This window comes from Propithecus coquereli, unplaced genomic scaffold (genome assembly GCF_000956105.1).
Source record: "Propithecus coquereli isolate 6110/MARCELLA unplaced genomic scaffold, Pcoq_1.0 Scaffold8868, whole genome shotgun sequence".
Taxonomy (NCBI): Eukaryota; Metazoa; Chordata; class Mammalia; order Primates; family Indriidae; genus Propithecus; species Propithecus coquereli.
Window position 1 is genome coordinate 13,717 of NW_012155138.1, and position 16,162 is coordinate 29,878.

The window sequence follows — 16,162 nt, forward strand, 5'->3', positions numbered from 1 at the left end:
TGCTTTCCTATGGGTTACTAGAACATTTCTTAGAGTTTCATTTTGATTTATCTATAGTGATTTTGAGTGTATCTCCATATATATTTTTTTTGGTGGTTGCTCTAGGTTTTACGTTATATATGAATAACTAATCACTGTCTACTGGTATTGACATTTTCATCAGTTTGAGTGAAGCATAGAAATCTTGGTTCTCTTTGTGTCCCTCTACCTTCCCCCACTTACAATGTAATTGTCTCAAATATGTCCGTGGTATACATTTAGAACGACACCAGACCATATTATGATTTTTGCTTTAACCATCAAACATAATTTAGAAAATGCAAGAGGAGAAGTAAAATTTCTCTTTCCATTTTCATTCTTTCTTCCTGATGCTCAAAACTTTCTTTTGTAAAAAATCTCCTTTCTGTTTAGAACTGTTTAGAACTGTTCTGTTAGAACTTCCTTTAGCCATTTTTTGGGGGTAGGTGGTCTGCTGGCAACTAATTTTCTTAGTTTTCCTTCCTCTAGGTATGTCTTGATTTTCCCTTCATTCCTTAAGTGTATTTTTGCAACATGCAGAATTCTGAGTTGACTATTCTTTTCTGTCAGCACTCAAAAAATGTTGTTTCACTTCCTTCTAGCCTCCCTGTTTTCTGACTCAAAATCCACTGTCATTTGTTTTCCCTATAGTTAAGGTGTTTTTTCCTCACTACTTTCATAATTTTTTTTTATTTTTCTTTCTTTCTTTCCTTCTTTCTATCTTTCTTTCTTTTTTTTTAGACAGGGTCTCACTCTGTGAGCCAGGCTGGAGTGCAGTGGCATGATCACAGTTCACTGCAACCTTGAATTCCTTGGCTCATGTCATCCTCCATCCTCAGCCTCCTGAGTAGCTAGGACTACAGGTGTGCACCACCACACCTGGTTAATTTTTTAATTTTTTGTAGAGACGGGGTCTCGCTATGTTGTCCAGGCTGGTCTCAAACTCCTGGGCTCAAGCAATCCTCCTGCCTTGGCCTCCCAAAGTGCTGGAATTCCAGGTGCAAGCCACTGCACCCACCCATGATTTTTTCTTTTACTTTAGTTTTTAGAAGTGTGACTATGATGTGTCTTGGTATAGATTTCTTTGGGTTTATAGTATTTTGGATATTCATTCAGCTTTTTGACTCTGTAGGTTTATTTCTTTTACAAAATTTAGGAAGTTTGCGGCCATTGTTCTGTGAGTACTTTCTCAGTCCCACCCTCTTTCTCCTTTCCTTCTGGGACTCCAATGTTAGATCTTTTGTTATAGTCCCAGAAGTCCTTGAGGGTCTGTTCAATTTTTTTTAAAAGTTTATTTCCTCTCTGTTGTTCAGACTGGGTAATTTCTATTGCCTCATCTTCAAGTTCATTCTGATTCTTTCATCTGTCCTCTCCATTCTGCTGTTGAGCTGGACCATTGAGTTTCCTATTTTGGTGGTTGTATTTTTCAGTTCTAAACTTTCCATGGGTTCTTCTTTATGTCTTCTATTTCTTTCCTGAGACTTTTTATTTCTTCAAGGGCATTTGTAATTGCTCATTGAAACAACTTTATAATAACATCTAACATCTCTGTATATAATATAATATAATAACATTTCTAACATCTCTGTCATTTCAGTATTGGAATCTCTTGATTGCCTTTTTCCATTCAAGTTGAAATCTTCCTGGTTCTTGGTATGGGAAGTGATTTCAATTGCAATCTTGACATCCTGGATATTTTTTATGAGAGCCTGATCTTGTTTAAACCTTCCCCTTTAGCTGGCTTCCTTTGACATCACTCTGGCAAGGGAAGGGGGAGCGTTGCTCAGTAGCTTCCAGGTAGGGGTAGAAGTCTAAGTTTCTCTCTGCGCCACCACTGACACTGGAGGTGGGACGGTTCTCGGATCTTGCTGGGCAGGAGAGGGAGTTCTGGCTCCCCACTAGGTCTCTGCTGATGCCACCTGGCTGGGAGGGGCAGGAGTGCCTCCTTACTGCTTCCCAGGTTGCCTTCCCTGACACCACGGGAAGGCAACCGTGCTCATTACCACCGAGCAGTAGCAAAAATCCTGACTGTCCGCCAGTTCTCCTCGGTCGCCATCCCAGCAGGGAGGGGGAGGGGCACTTTGGTACTGCCTGGTCCACACTCCCACGTGGTCTCCACTGCACTCAGGGGTGGGTGGGGCTTGTTACTCTCCAGGGGGCATAAAAGTCCCAGCTCCCTACTCCAGCACTATCCCAGCAGGCAGGGAGGTTGGCAAAATCCAATTTCCCCACTCACTTGCTGGCATAGGTGGGGATGGAGACACAGGTCTTTTTTTTTTTTTTTTTCCTATGAAATGTGACTGGAGCAGAGCAGGTATTGCTAAAAGTTCTCTGTCTCGGCAGGCTGACCCTTTCCTGGTCCTTTGGCTAGAGAGAGCAGACTTTTGTTGGGGCCTTTTTTTTCTGTCTGTGCCTATCTGTGCTTTTTGGCACAAATTTCTGAATTGCTGACTTTTTCAGCTCCAAATATGGGATATGTAACACAGAAAGAACCCACCAATGTGCTGTTCCTCAGTCCCCAGCCAGCCTACTGACTTCCCTCCACCTTTCAGAGTCTCCTTATATCCGTTTTCTGTATCATGTCCAGGGATATTAGTTGTCCTGAGCAGGAGGGATTGGGAAGAGGTACGTCTACTCCATCTTCCTAGAAGTGGAAATCTTGAGCGTTTGCTTTTTCATCATCTGGTCTTACACACCAGCATGTCAGCTTCATGAAAACAAGAGCCTTATTTGGTTCACCACTAGCCCTCAGCATCTAGAACAGTGCCTGGCACATAGTAGGTGCTCTGTAAATTCTTGTGGAATGAATGAGTGAATTAATAAATAGAGATAAAATAAAAACAGATTGGTAAAAACAGATGTGAAAACAATGTTCTGGTTTTAGTAGGGGGAGGCATTCAGGGCTACATCCATAAGCCCTCATCTCCTCAATCCTCTCACCCCCAGTCCTTGGGGTGCCCACACAGGGCACAGTTTGAAAACTGCGGGGCTGGAGCACCTGCTGGTGTTGGCAGCTTGCATTTCTGAACTGGTGCACTGAGGTGCGTGGGTGGTTGGCCTGGTTTTCAGAGCCAAGAGCAAGAGTGGACATCGAGGGGAGGAGAGGGGAGAGCGGTGATGGGGGAGGAGGGCGCTGTCAACTCACTTGACATCCCCTGGGAGCTGCAGGGGCGGGGGCAGAGGGGCACGGGGGAGCAGATTCAGAGACACGTGGACGCCACCATGCACTCTACTCCAGGCCCTGCTCCATGGGAAGGTTGTAACTGATCACTGAGGGAGGCCTCGCTGCCTGCAGGCCAGAGGGGCACAGATTCCCGGCATGGGACAGGGCCAGGCACAAATGCCTAGTCCATGCCACCCTCAGGGCCCAAGAGCTGGTGGGCCTGGGAGCTGAGTGGCGGCAGGCTCTGAGGGCCCAGCTGGTCCCTCCATGGCCAGCAGGGCACCCTTGGGCAGCCACATCCGTTTCCCACCATCAGCCACCACCAGCCAGCACCAGCTGCCAGCATCGCGAGGGGCCATCTCAGATACCCACCCAGTCATGCCCCAATGGCTCTAGCCCCAGCTGACATCCAACGGAAGCTGCAGGGTTAGACCCCAGCAAACGCCACCCAGCCGAGCCCAGTCAACCACCCAAACCATAAGCGATAATAATAAATTTTAGTGTTAATCCCCTAGATTTTGGAGCACTATGTTACACATCAATAGAGAACTGGAACGCTACTCATGAGAGCCCTGTGAGGCAGCAACTTGGGCTGTCCCCATTTTACAGCTGAGTACACTGAGGCACAGAGAGGGTGAGTGACTTGGCCAAGGCCCACCACGGGCGAGGGTTGGAGTCAGGACCTGAACCCAAGCTGCCTGATTCCAGAGGCCACACCCTCTCCCGCCTCCCCCACCCCTGGCTGCCTCTGCCACCCAGCAATGGGCATCACGGAGGGAGCAGAGGGGCAGGGAGGAGGCTTCCAGGGAAGGAAAGCTGACCATGGCTGACACCAGCAGGCTCAGTTGCAGACACAGGCGCTTCTGGGAAGAGAGGCCTGGGGGAGAAGGCCGTTCTCACTTAAGGCTGTGGGACTCAGGGCAAGTGGCCCAACCTCTCTGAGCCTCAGTTCCACATATGCAACATGAGCTTCTTCCATGTGTTAAATTTCATGTCAGTAGCAGCAAGAAGAGCTGGTGCTTACTGAGCACTTAGGCGATCCTCCTGTCTCGGCCTCCCGAAGTACTGGAGTTACAGGCGTGAGCCACCACGCCCGGCCCATTCTCTCTTCTGATAGCAGCTCACTCCATCACCCCTGCCAATTTTCCATGGGAAGACCTCTCCTCCTCCTCTCTCTGTCCAGAGTTTGGGTGGGGCCACACCCTTCTCTGGACCATGTGACTCTGGCCAGGGCAATTGGAGCATTCCAGTCTTCCCGGGGTCTAAATCATTGGTTCAGAGATAGTCACATGACTTAAGCTAAACAAATGAAAGTCATAACCAGAATTTTAGCTTGAAATATTGGAAAGAAACCCCATCTCTCTGTTGATATTGCTGCATTTGTTAAGATGTAGGCCTGGAACTGGGTGTGGTGACCATTTTTGCTAGCCCTTGGGGAAAAGCTGCTTGAGAATGAAGCCAACATCAATGCAAAAGAAACAGAGACAGGAAAAGGGGAAAGAATGACTGAGTTCCTGAAGAAATCACCTGATCACCTGGATCCAGCTGTGCCTGAAGCAGACCTTGTGGTAGCTCACCCAGCATCTGCTCCACCTGCTCACCATTTCGGAATTTGGGACTCATTCCAAGCTTTAGAGGTGGGCCTGGATGGGCTGAGCTAATAAGCTCATGACATTCTCCCAGCCACAGTGATGATTCAGGAAAGAGAAGATGACCTCAGCCCATCAGAAGGAAGGTTGGGGATTTAGTCGGTGTTAGAAAGAGAAGCCCTTTCTCTTCTATATGTGCACTGACCTCAGGAGGAGCTTTCTCACCCTCAAGGGGGAAGCCAGCCCAGGGACAGAGTTAACATGTGGAGGGGACCATGCTCGGAGGATCACAGAGGAGCAGAGCTTGGCCCTGGTGACGCCAACCGCTCTGGATCAAACGGGCCCTGATGTCCACATCCCGCTACGCTTTTCCCTTCCGTGGACCGGTGTGTCTCTTTGCTTAGACCGATGTGGGTGGACTTTGCTGCTGCAACCCGGAGTTCCCCACCGGGACTTCTCAGTTACATGAACTAATAATAAACACTCCTTGATTATTTAAGCCTGGGATTCTACCACTCGCAAGCAAAAGAAACCTGACTAATTCCGCCTTTCTCGTGCACACCCTGCTCGGACATGCTGACCCACTTCCCGTATTCAGGGCCCCTCGCTGGGGTCCTCCCACCCCATCAGACCACCCAGAACCCTCCACGGCTCGCCTGACTCCACGTCTTGCCAGCTTCCATTTCCCCTTCCAGAGCAGGTCGCTAAGGCAGGGGTCGGCAAAGGACCAGACAGTAAATATTTCAGACTTTGTTCCCTGCTCAGGCTGCTGCCGTAGTGCGAAAGCAGCCGTAGATAATATGCAAACAATGGGGGTATCTGTGTTCCAAGAAAACTTTATTTACGGACATTGAAATTTGAATTTCATATTATTTTCCCATGTCACAAAATAGTATTGTCTTCTGATTTATTTTCAAGCATTTGAAAATGTAAAAACCATCCTTAGCTCGAGGGCTGCATAAACACAAGTGTTGGGCCGGATGTGACCAGCAGGCCATGTTTGCCAATCCCAGCTCGAGGGTCTCAAAACACCTCTGGGCGGCTACTGCCCCCCACCCCGCCTTCTCTCCCCTCCCCGACTGGGCCGAGCTGCTGAAGTGGCAGCTTGCCTCAAGGCTCTGCTGCCTGAAGGTGCTCTTGCCTCGAAGGTGAAAAGCCACTTACCAGAAGGACCACCCGTAGTCCCAGGAATGGGGTCTCCAGTCTTCAGGGCCGAGGCTCACGGTGACCTGGAACACCTGCGTGTACATCATGTGGGCCACCATTCCCAGGAGGCCTGCAGGGCAGGGAGCAGAACAGGTGTCAGGAAGCGAGGGAGGGCTTTTCTAGGCTTTTCCTGCCTGCTTGTTAGTGCTGGGGGAGAACAAGGACCCCTGGGAAGGACAGAACAGCAGGAACAGAGCGTGGGAGGCCATGGGGGCAGTTTTCTGAGCGAGGCCAAGGAGCTTGAGTTCGGGCCAGAGGGCCAGGGGAAGCCCTGGAAAAAATTAAGCAAAGGAGACACAGAGTCAGGGCTGTGTGTGCATCAGCAAACCTTTTCCGTAAAGAGCCGGATAAGGAAATATTTTAGGTTCCGTGGGCCATGTGGTCTCTGTTGCGGCTACTCAAGTCCCCTGTTGTAGCACAAAAGGAGCCACAGACAATACGTAATTGAAAGAGCTTGGCTGTGCTCCGGTAAAACTTTATACACCAAACAGGCATCCGGCCAGATTTAGCCTGTGAGTCGTAGTTTGCTCACACCTGTGTTAGAAGGTCAATGTGAGGGAAGCAGCCTAGAAACTGTTTTTCAACTGCAGGTCTTGACTCATTAGACTAGTGGGTCACGCAATCAACTTCATGGATTTTTAGCACAACCACCATAAAAAAAAAAAAATGGAATGTGGAATGGGATGGGACTATCTGATACCATCAAATGTAGCAGGAGGAAATATTGTCTCGTGAAACTTTCCGCTTCTATCCACGTGTATGTGTGTGCAGTGGTTGTATTAATAACATGAAATGTCTTTTCTGTGGCTCGCAAACCCACTGGCTTGGAGAACTCTGATCCCAGAGGGTCTGAGCGGGAATCCTCTCCCACCACACTTTCCCCTTGCCACGGTGGGCAAGGCACTTCAGCCCCCTGAGCCTAAAACCTTTTGATCGGAAGATGAGGATTACGACAGGTACGGTGGAGAGTCAACCAAAGGAGGCAGGGCAGCCTTAGTTCTCTGGTAGTCCCTTTTCTGAGGGCTGGACCTTGCTCTCCAAACCCTCAGTTGTTGCAACTTCTCCGAGTCCTTCCTCACTATACCCGTCCAGATGCTCTCTGAGTTATTTGACCTCTCAGTGCCTTGGTTTCCTCATGCATAAAATGGGATCGTGGTAGACATAGGAGCATCCACTGATGAAGGAAAACATTCATGAGAACGACCACTCCTTATATCAGGACAGTAGGGCCATGACAGCATTTTAATATAAAATCTCCCAGCTAGACCCAGAAGCTGGACCCAGCCTGGTGGCAGAATAATTAATTTTCCAAATTCTTCATTTAGAAAAGCATCGATTCCTAAATTGAATTCTGTTTATTGCCAAATATGAAAGGCTATGCCTTAAGAACATTCGATAAATGAAAATTACAATTCACTCAGAGATACCTGGGTGGAACTCTCTGTTTGCATTTTAAAGATTCTGCTTCAAAAATCTGGCCCTGGTCCACGTTTCTACAAGCACATTTGTTCTGCAAAGCAAGGTCCATCCCAAGCATCTGTCCTGTGAATCCTCGGTAGAAAGGATCATTTCCAAGTCAGCTGAATTAAAAAGGGACTTTCTGCTGAGTTACTGCACCTCCCCAATTAGGGACGACTAAATGAATGAGACCTTCCTGCCGCTGCTATTACTTCCTGGCTTGGACTCACACCAGGAAAGCCACAGCTGTAAATATCTCTTTGTGGTTTCCGGGATCTCTCAACTCTTGCCACCAAAAACGGAGTTCCCAACTGGAGCGGACGTGTAAGTGTGGCCTCTCCTGGACCCTGGGGAGCCCCGCAGAGCATTGGGGGTTGTGGGATGCTGGCCAAGGTGCCAGTGCTGGGCCGGCTGTGGTGCCACCCAGAACCCAGGGCAGGAAGAGCTGCCGTAATTCCCAGCCCTGCTCTCCGTGGATCGGACTGAGGAAGCCGAATTCTGTCGTCAAGTCCGGGGGGCCGGTGTGGGCTCAGAATGAAGAGACAATGTCAAGAGCATCAGAAGGTGCGTGAAGTCACTGGCATACGGACGATAAATAACACTGTGTGCCTAGAAGGCACCACCTGGACAGAGACTGTAGGAAGAGAGGGGAAGGTGCCAGGGAGGAGGCAACATCTGGTGCTTAAGCGGAGTAAGAGGGACAGCAAAGGATGCCGAGGGGCCGGGGAAGGAAATTAGGAAGAAGACCAGTGCGGGGTCGCCAGCTGGAACAGGTCGAGAAGAGGACAAAAGAAAACGACAGAGGGTGCTTTCAAAGGCTAATGCTGCCTGGAAACGCAGGAAAATGGGGTGACAGCTGGAGAAGGCCTGGGGTTCAGACAGGGATTTTAAAGGAGCGAGATGATGTTTCCATGCCCATCCAGAATGATCTAGCAGGAGAGACGCACAGTGCAGAGGAGTGAGAGGGCGACTGTGGAAGCAAGGCGGAGAGAAGACGAGCAGGTGGGGAGGTTCTAGAACACAGGGGGATGGTTTCTGACGCATGCCGGGACGCCTCGCCCAAGGGAGCCCAGGCGGGAGAGCCTGCAAGTGAGATCCCAGTTTCTGGGCAGATTCGCTTCCCTCTTCTCCGGCAAGCGTGAGACGAGGTCACCAGCCGAGAGTGAGGCGGCAGATGGGCGGCGAGGGGGGAGCGAGGAGAAGGCGCGAAACAGTCTTTTCCAGAGTGGAAAAGCATGAACACACCGTGCAAGTGCATGCGGCACTCGGGCCAGCGCTGCGTGCCGTGTGAGATCGTGCTCGGGAATTGAAAGTGAGCCCAGGCAGCGGGGCTGCGGCATCCAGGTGGGGAGAGAAGAGTCGGCCTGGCGATGCCCGGCGGAGCCTCCTGGGTCTGGAGGACACACAGGAGGCCACCTCAGGGTGCCCCACATCACCTCTTGTTCCGTCGCTGGGGGAAGGGACCGCAGGTTCCTGGCTATCCCTCGAGGTGGGGTGGACCAGCAGCCCGGTGGCCCCTCCTGAGGGAGCCCTCTCCAGCCTGGCCTTGCTGCCAGCTAAGGACACGGAGCACGATGGCCATCTGAATCCCAGACTCCTCTCGCCTCCGGCCTGGCTCTCTCTTGCAGGGTTTAGATGTTTTATGTGGATGCCATGCTCCATTTAATTGAGATATCAGGGAGGTAGCGGTTAATTAATTTATAATACAGTTTATTATTAAAGATGCTAAGTTATTACTGAGAACACGTGGAGAGCGCTCATGTCTAAATAAATATTCTTGTAGACGTCGGGCACGGAGCTGGACTTGCCAACATTCCAGGCATGTCATGTCGGGGACGTGAGCCACAGAGGGGCTGGCGGGGGGCTGGGGGAAGCTGGAGCCGGATTAGATGGAGCGGGACAGTCGCAAAGGGAAACCTCTGACATTCGGTTAGTCACTGAGCAAACACTGAGCGTCTGCTGTGCACCAGGCTTTTCTCCTGGGGGAGGTGGGCCTCCCTCCCAGTGCTGTAGTGGGATGGGAGGGACGGACCCCAACTGGGTGTCGCTGTGTGTCAGGGCAGCCAAGCGGGGAGGGGGAGGTCCAGGGCTCTGGGGGGTGGGGAGGTGAGAAAAGGCCCCTAGAGGCGGCAACATCCAAGCTGAGGGTTGAAAGTCAGAGGGAGGAGGAGGGCAGGGCAGCCAGGGAGCCGGCGCACACAGAAGTGCACAGGTTGGGTGTGGCTGTCGCGGGCAGTTAGGCGGGGCACGTGGAGGTGAGAGGTGCTGCTGGAGGTACAAACGGGGACACGCCATGAGAAGTCCTAAGCCATCTGAGGGAGTCTGGACTTTATCCCCAGGGCAGCAGGCAGGAATTGCATCATTGGAAATCACTGGAAGTAAAGGGGCGGAGGCGGAGCGAGCAGCAGACATGCTTGGTTAAAGCCCCCTCTGGCTGCTGGGGAGGCAGGGGACAGGGCGCCCGGGGCTGGGCAGCTACAGTCCCCCCAGGCCAGCCGGGGTGCTGAGATGCAGGTGGCACCTGGCACCCCTGAGATGAATCGCATCCCAGCAAACCTTCAGGCACTGGGGAGCCGGGCTCAGGGCTGGGGAAGGACTCGGGGCAACTGGGAGAGACTGGGAGAAGCCGTGGGGACTGACCCGATTTACATGCGCCCTGGAATGTGCAGAAAGAAAACCTTGAAACCCTAGAGCCTGGTATTTCATGACACCAGTCAGCTGGGGGCAGGTGAAAAAATAAATCCCTTATGTACACATGTCTAAAATATCCAGCTGCTGGTCACGACAGAGACCAAAGGCTGACTCGTCCTCGTGCCTGCAGCCCGGGGGACCCCACACGGCCAGGTGCACCTGCGCTTAAAACCAGCGCCGAGAAGCTGAGCTGATGCTATGTTTAAAGTTTGCCCAGACCTATTTTTAAAGAAAAAGCTATTTTTAGCCACTCTCTTGAGAACCCACGGCCTCTCTTGGTAGCATATTTCAGGGTTTAAAAAGTTCCTCCTTACACATAACCTAAATCTTTCCAGCTCCAATTTGAGCTAATTTCTTGCTCTGCCCTCTGAGGACGAGGGAGGTGAGCCGGCCGGTGTCATCTTGAGAGGAGGCTTTTGGGAGCGCAGCAATTACCTGGGTGCCCCCAACCTCATCGTGTCTGGACCATTCCAATTCCTCTGCCCTTTCTCCGAAGGGCTCGTTTTAGATTACTTGAGTCATTAGCATCACTCTTGTTAGGATTCTGCCTTTTAAAGTGACGCAGCCAAATCAAGGCAGCATCTAATGGGGACCTTCCAATTTCAAGCAATGGGTTTACTGAACTCCCACCAGCCTTGCCCACCCCCCACCCAGCCCTGGGCCAGTGAATGGGCTCAGACTCCCCCCAGGTGGGGGCCCAGAATGAGTCCAGAGGTCCTGGTCCCAGGTCTTTGCGGGTCTTGGGGTGGCCCAGAACCAATTGGTAGAGGGACGACTTTTGATACTGATGGTTATGCCCCTGCACCCCCAGCATTGCCTGCTGCCCTGCTACCCTCCCCATGTGGATAACTAGACACAAAGCGTCCATGGCCTCCGGGTAGAGCTGCTGCAGAAGAGCGAGAAAACAAGAACCAAATGCTGGCTTTGGGGATTTCAAAAGCCTGCGTCGTGTGTTGGAAGAAAAAGGTTTGGAAGGATACGTGATCCGGCAGGCCCCATTTCTCTTCCCCCTCCACCTACAGACCAGTAAAGGGGCCCGCCTGGGGGACAGTGGGAGGCAGGGGAGGAGGAAAAGGGGGGGGGGATGAGTCCCAGGAAGGAATATACTAAACCAGGTAGACATGAAGCAGGCCATCCCTAAAGGGCTCCAGCCTCCACTTCCAGCCCCTCTGTCACATCCCCGGAGCCACGACAAGTGAAGCTGGCACCTGCAGAGGGTCCTTTCCCAGTCTGAGTGGACAGCGAACACCAGGGAGTCACAGACACAGCTGGTATGTCCTCCACCCGCGTCCACCTGTGTCCCTGACTCTCCGGTGCCTCTTCACGTGGGCTGAGCCCCACCGTGGTGGCCTGGGATGCCTCTTGGCCCCCAAGAGCCGGGCTCCTCACCTAGAGGATGGCGGTGGCAGGACTGGAGAAAGTCCCCGAGCCTGTGCTTGGTGGGAATGTGTAAAACGAGCTGGAGGTCTCGCACAGACGGCCAGGACACAGACGGAGGCGCCCTTGGTGTACACACCCCTAAGTCACGGTCCTGCCCCTTCGCCTCCTCCCTTCTCCCGTGTGTCTACACCAGAAACTCGCATGCCACGGACTGTGCTACTGACGTGCTGCCCAAGCCTTGGACTCCGGCTACCCCTATGGGGAATGTCCTCTGACCCTGGACGTGATGCCCACGCCCTGTCTGCCACTGGCTCCTTCTCAGCAGCCCCCAGCCAGCCCAGCCCCCGCCTGGAGATGGGCTGCTAACAGGAGATGCCGTGCACTTGCATGAGTGGGTCAGGGAGGGTGGGAGCAAGGAGCCCACCCCAGGGCCTTTGCAGATGCCCCGTCAACCCTCCATCACCTTCTCAGCTCGCCACATGCCTCACTGGACCGGAATGGCTGAGGGTCAGGGGCCCATATAAAGTATGGCCCAGGCCAGGACACTTCTGAGCGTGAACAGGGAGCTACTAAAGATTACTCTGGGACAACAGGCGTGCAGGGCACCCGCTACAAAGGCAGAACAGATGAATGAAGGAACGAGCTCCCAATCTGCCAGGGATCCTTCCACTTGCGGATGCCCTTGCTTTCCCGGGAGCTTGTCCCCTGCCGGGCACCGTCTCTCTGATCCGCACAACAGGCCTATCAGGTGTGCACTTCACAGGTGAGAACCAAAGTGGGCTGAGGGAGGTTGGCTGCTCGGCAGGGCACGGTGAACCCAGGGGCAGAGCGCGCGTCTCGTTGTGGCCTGACCTTCATTCATTCATTCCACTAGCTGCTCTTGAGCCCGCGCTAGGAGCCTGGCGCTGTGGTAAGGGCTGGAAAGAAAGACCAGCGACAGGAGTGGCCCCTGCCTGCTGGGATTTCCCGCGCTGGCGGAGGAGACAGACACCCGCAGGAAATAGCCGTCAAGGGGCTGGAGGGTGGGAGACGGCAGTGCAGGGGCTCTCTGCCCGGGGAGTCAGGAGGCTTCCCGGAGGCGGGATGTCTCAGCTGCGCCTGAGGATGAGGAGGGGTTAACCAGGCCAGAGCTGCCCAAAGCGTGGGACAAGGTGTGCAAGCTTATTTTAGAGCAGGATTTCTAAGCCTCAGCACCGCTGACATTTGAGGGCAGAGAAGCCTTTGTCGTGGGGCCCTGTCCTGGGCGTTGCGGGACGTCTAGCGGCATCCCTGGCCGCTATTCCTGCGATGCCAGGAATATCCACGCCCCCCGCACACACACACCGCAGTGGTAAAACCCAGAAATGTCTCCAAACATCGGCCAAATGTCCTCGGGGAGGGCAGCAAGGGGCAAAATCACCCCCTGGTTGAGAACACTGGTTTAGACGCTCCAAAAACGTTTTTACAATGGTAATTTTTTTTTTTTACAGTTTTTTTCCATTTATTGCAAGAGATACTGGCTTTTCATTTCCGGTAGTGATGTGAAGTTTCCTTTCTGAATAAATATAAGCTGCGAAAAAAGTGAGTGATTTAGAGAAAAATGCTAAGTGAACGCTGCACCTGTGGCAGGTGGATGAGGCGCGGTGGCAGCGGGGGAGGGGCGAGGGGGGAGGGGTGCAGACAGGTGAAAGGCGAGAGATGCCACGTCCAGCGGGGAGGCGGCCGGTCCCACCCACGTGCGGGGGGTGGCTCTAAACGTGCTGCACACGCGTGACAGGCCCGGGAATCCCTCAGGGAGGTGCCACCTGGGCACATATGCGCTTTCTTTCAGAAGTTCAAGGCCAGCTTTCCTCCAGCCTGGTCGGGCACCATAGAAAGGGGTTGGCTCCACTCTGGGGGAAAGATTAGGTCTTTAGACACTAACATGCTCTTTGAGGCAAGATGCTCACACCAGGGAAGGCACGGAGGGGTCTGAAATCAGTGCAGGGCATGGGCAGCGCCCTGGGCAGCCTGGCTGGCTTTCCTTTTGGGGACACTGGGCACAGTCCCCCTCTCTGGGGTGTCTTTTGTCTTTCTCTCTTTCTTTCATTCCCTCTATCTTGCCTTTGTCTCTCCCTCTCTCTTTCCCTCCTCAGAGTGTCTAGTTAAATTCGCCCAAGTTACAAGAGGAATATTCACTGAACTCACGCGTCCATGGTAGGCCTCCCCTCTCCTCCCGTTTTGCCCACCAGGGCCCCTGACCTGCACAGGGACAGCTGGGACAGGTTGGGGACTGCAATTTCAGGCCCCACCTGGACCCGGCCAGCGCAATCCTTCCGCACAGAGCTCCACCTTCCTGAGCAGCCTTGAGAACGTTCCTCCCAGCGCTCCCCCTCGCCCTCTGGTCGCATTCGCTGAGATGCTCATCCTACTCTCCTGGCCAGTTAGGCTTTAAGTGCGCTGAGCTTCCGCTCTTCCCTGCAGCGATGGCGACACTGCGACACCATCCAATCAGTCTCACCGCCCAGGAACCAGCAGAGCTGCCTGCGCCCAAGAAAATGAGGGGATGGCCTTACCACAAAGCCTCCGGAAAGGGAAAAATGGCAGCCCCTCCTTCCTCAGGCACTTTACAGTTTATAAAGCATTCAGCCATCTCCCGTCCTTGTAATCCTTGCCTTACCCCAGGAAGGCTAGGTTTGGTTACACCCTATTAGACAAATGAAAGTGAAGCTCAGAGAGGTGGGGCAACCCACGCAGGGTAACACAGCATGGACGAAGCAGCTTATTCAAGTCCAGGTCTGCCCACTGCCAGTCCAGAAGCTCTGCCATTCCATCACAGCCTCTTCCATTCATTTGTTCATTCATTCATTCATTCATTCGACAAATGTTTATTAAGCACTTATTGTATGCCAGGCCCTCTCTGTGGCTCAGGAGATAAAGGCATATGTAAGACAAACAAGGTCCCAGCCCTCCTGAAGCTGACTTTCTTATGAAGGAAGATGGGAAATAAACACACAAATTTAAAAACTGAGAGTTTAGTGATGCTCTGGAGGAAAAGAAGGGGAGGTGGAAGAGAACGACTGGGTCGTGAGTTTAGCCAAGGAAGTCAGGGCGGGCCTCCCTGGGAAGGTGACAGTTAAGCTCAAACCTGAACAATGTGAGGAGCTGCGGGGAGAGAGGCCCAGGCAGAGAATGGGAGGCGGGAAGGAACACGGTGTCTTCACAGTGCTGGACCCGGGGCCAGAGGAGGTGAGGAGCTGCCAATCGGGCGGGAGTGGGGCCCCGCGAGGAGCCACGGGTGTGTGAGGGGCGGGAGTGACTGTCAACCTGATCGCAGAGTGTCGCGCAGGCCCCGGTCCTCTCCTGACCTCTGGCCCCAGGGGGCTCGCAGAGGGGCCCAGACGCCAATGGATCCGTCCTCAGAGCACCGGAGACGAAGGCTCGGCTGAGGAACAGAGGCGGGTGCGGGGCGGTTCCAGAGCGAGGGGTGGCTCTGAGCAGGCTGGGGTGGGCAGCGGGAGTACAGGGGCCCACCCTCCCGCAGGTGGGGTCTGCCGGGGTCACACAGGGGCTGCTCGGTGGTCCCTGTCCCGGCGGGTCTCGGCCCTGGGCCTCTCCAGCCCCCCTAATATCACACGGGCCTGTGCGGCCTGGCTTCATCCAGAGGGAGAACGAGAGGACAGCAGCCCCTCCTTCCGGACAAGGTGTTCTCTGCTCTCTGGCAGACCCTGCCAGCCGGCCACCCTCCAGAGACACATGGTGGGCAAACGCGAGCTCGCACATGGTCTCAGAACGGCCATCAGGGAGTTTCCGGTCCTGGGAAAAGCACACAGAAAATACTGTTGGGGAGGAGAATTTCCCCAGCATGGAGAATTTCCATCGCGGGAAGTGTCCCCCGCAGAGCTCTTAGGCTCCCCAGCCATCTGCGGCGGCAGAACGGCCGTCTGGAGGGAGGGGCCAGGGACGATGGCAGCCCAGGGAGACAGCAGCAGCGGCTCTTCATTGTGAAGCCAGGACAGGACACCAGGCCCAGGCAGGGACCAAGGAAGTCACGGACACGGAGGACTGTTAGGGGGCGCCAGCGGGGGTGTCGACTCTTTGGGAGGGGGGCTGGAATTTGGCAATGGCTGTCAAACTGAAAACGCACCTTCCTCTTGACCCAGCAATTCCACCGCTAGGAATTTGCCCTCAGACATATCTGCAAGTGTGGGCAAAGATTTATGGACAAGGGTTTTCACTGCAGCAGAGGTCTGAAAATACCCTAGAAGTCTACCAACAGGGAACGAATAGATTAAGCTACAGCAGTGGAAATCTATGTGTCCAACCCTGACTTCAACTCCTGCCCCGTTCCCCACTCTGGCCTCCTTGCTGTCCCTTGAATACGGCAGGCATATTCCTGCCTCAGGGCCTTTGCACCTGCTGTTCCTGCTGCTTGAGCCCTTCTCGCCCCAGATATCCACACGCGTTGTTATTTATCACTGTCTCAGGCTCAGATTCCAGTCCTCTCCACACGGGTGACTGTGGCAATTTGAAGGCCGTATTCCCTGGGCTTCAGAAAGGCCAGTGCAGACTCATCCACTCTGGGGGATGGCCAGCCCAGAGGAGCCGGTGGCCTAAGTGGGGGGGATCTCGAGTCTCTCAGAGATGACCTAGCCTGAGTGGATGGGTCACACACCATTCATTCAGCTTTCTAGTTACA

At 53.4% G+C, this 16,162-nt stretch overlaps 1 protein-coding gene across 1 annotated transcript in view; it reads right to left on the minus strand.

Annotated features, from left to right (window-relative positions):
• LOC105826391 (germ cell-specific gene 1-like protein) overlaps nucleotides 1–16,162 on the minus strand; it is a 46,925-nt gene that overhangs the window by 10,525 nt on the left and 20,238 nt on the right. Inside the window, exon 3 of the mRNA XM_012664369.1 lies at nucleotides 5,935–6,046. Coding sequence (XP_012519823.1) covers nucleotides 5,935–6,046 — 112 coding nt within the window. The remainder of the gene's footprint in view (nucleotides 1–5,934; nucleotides 6,047–16,162) is intronic.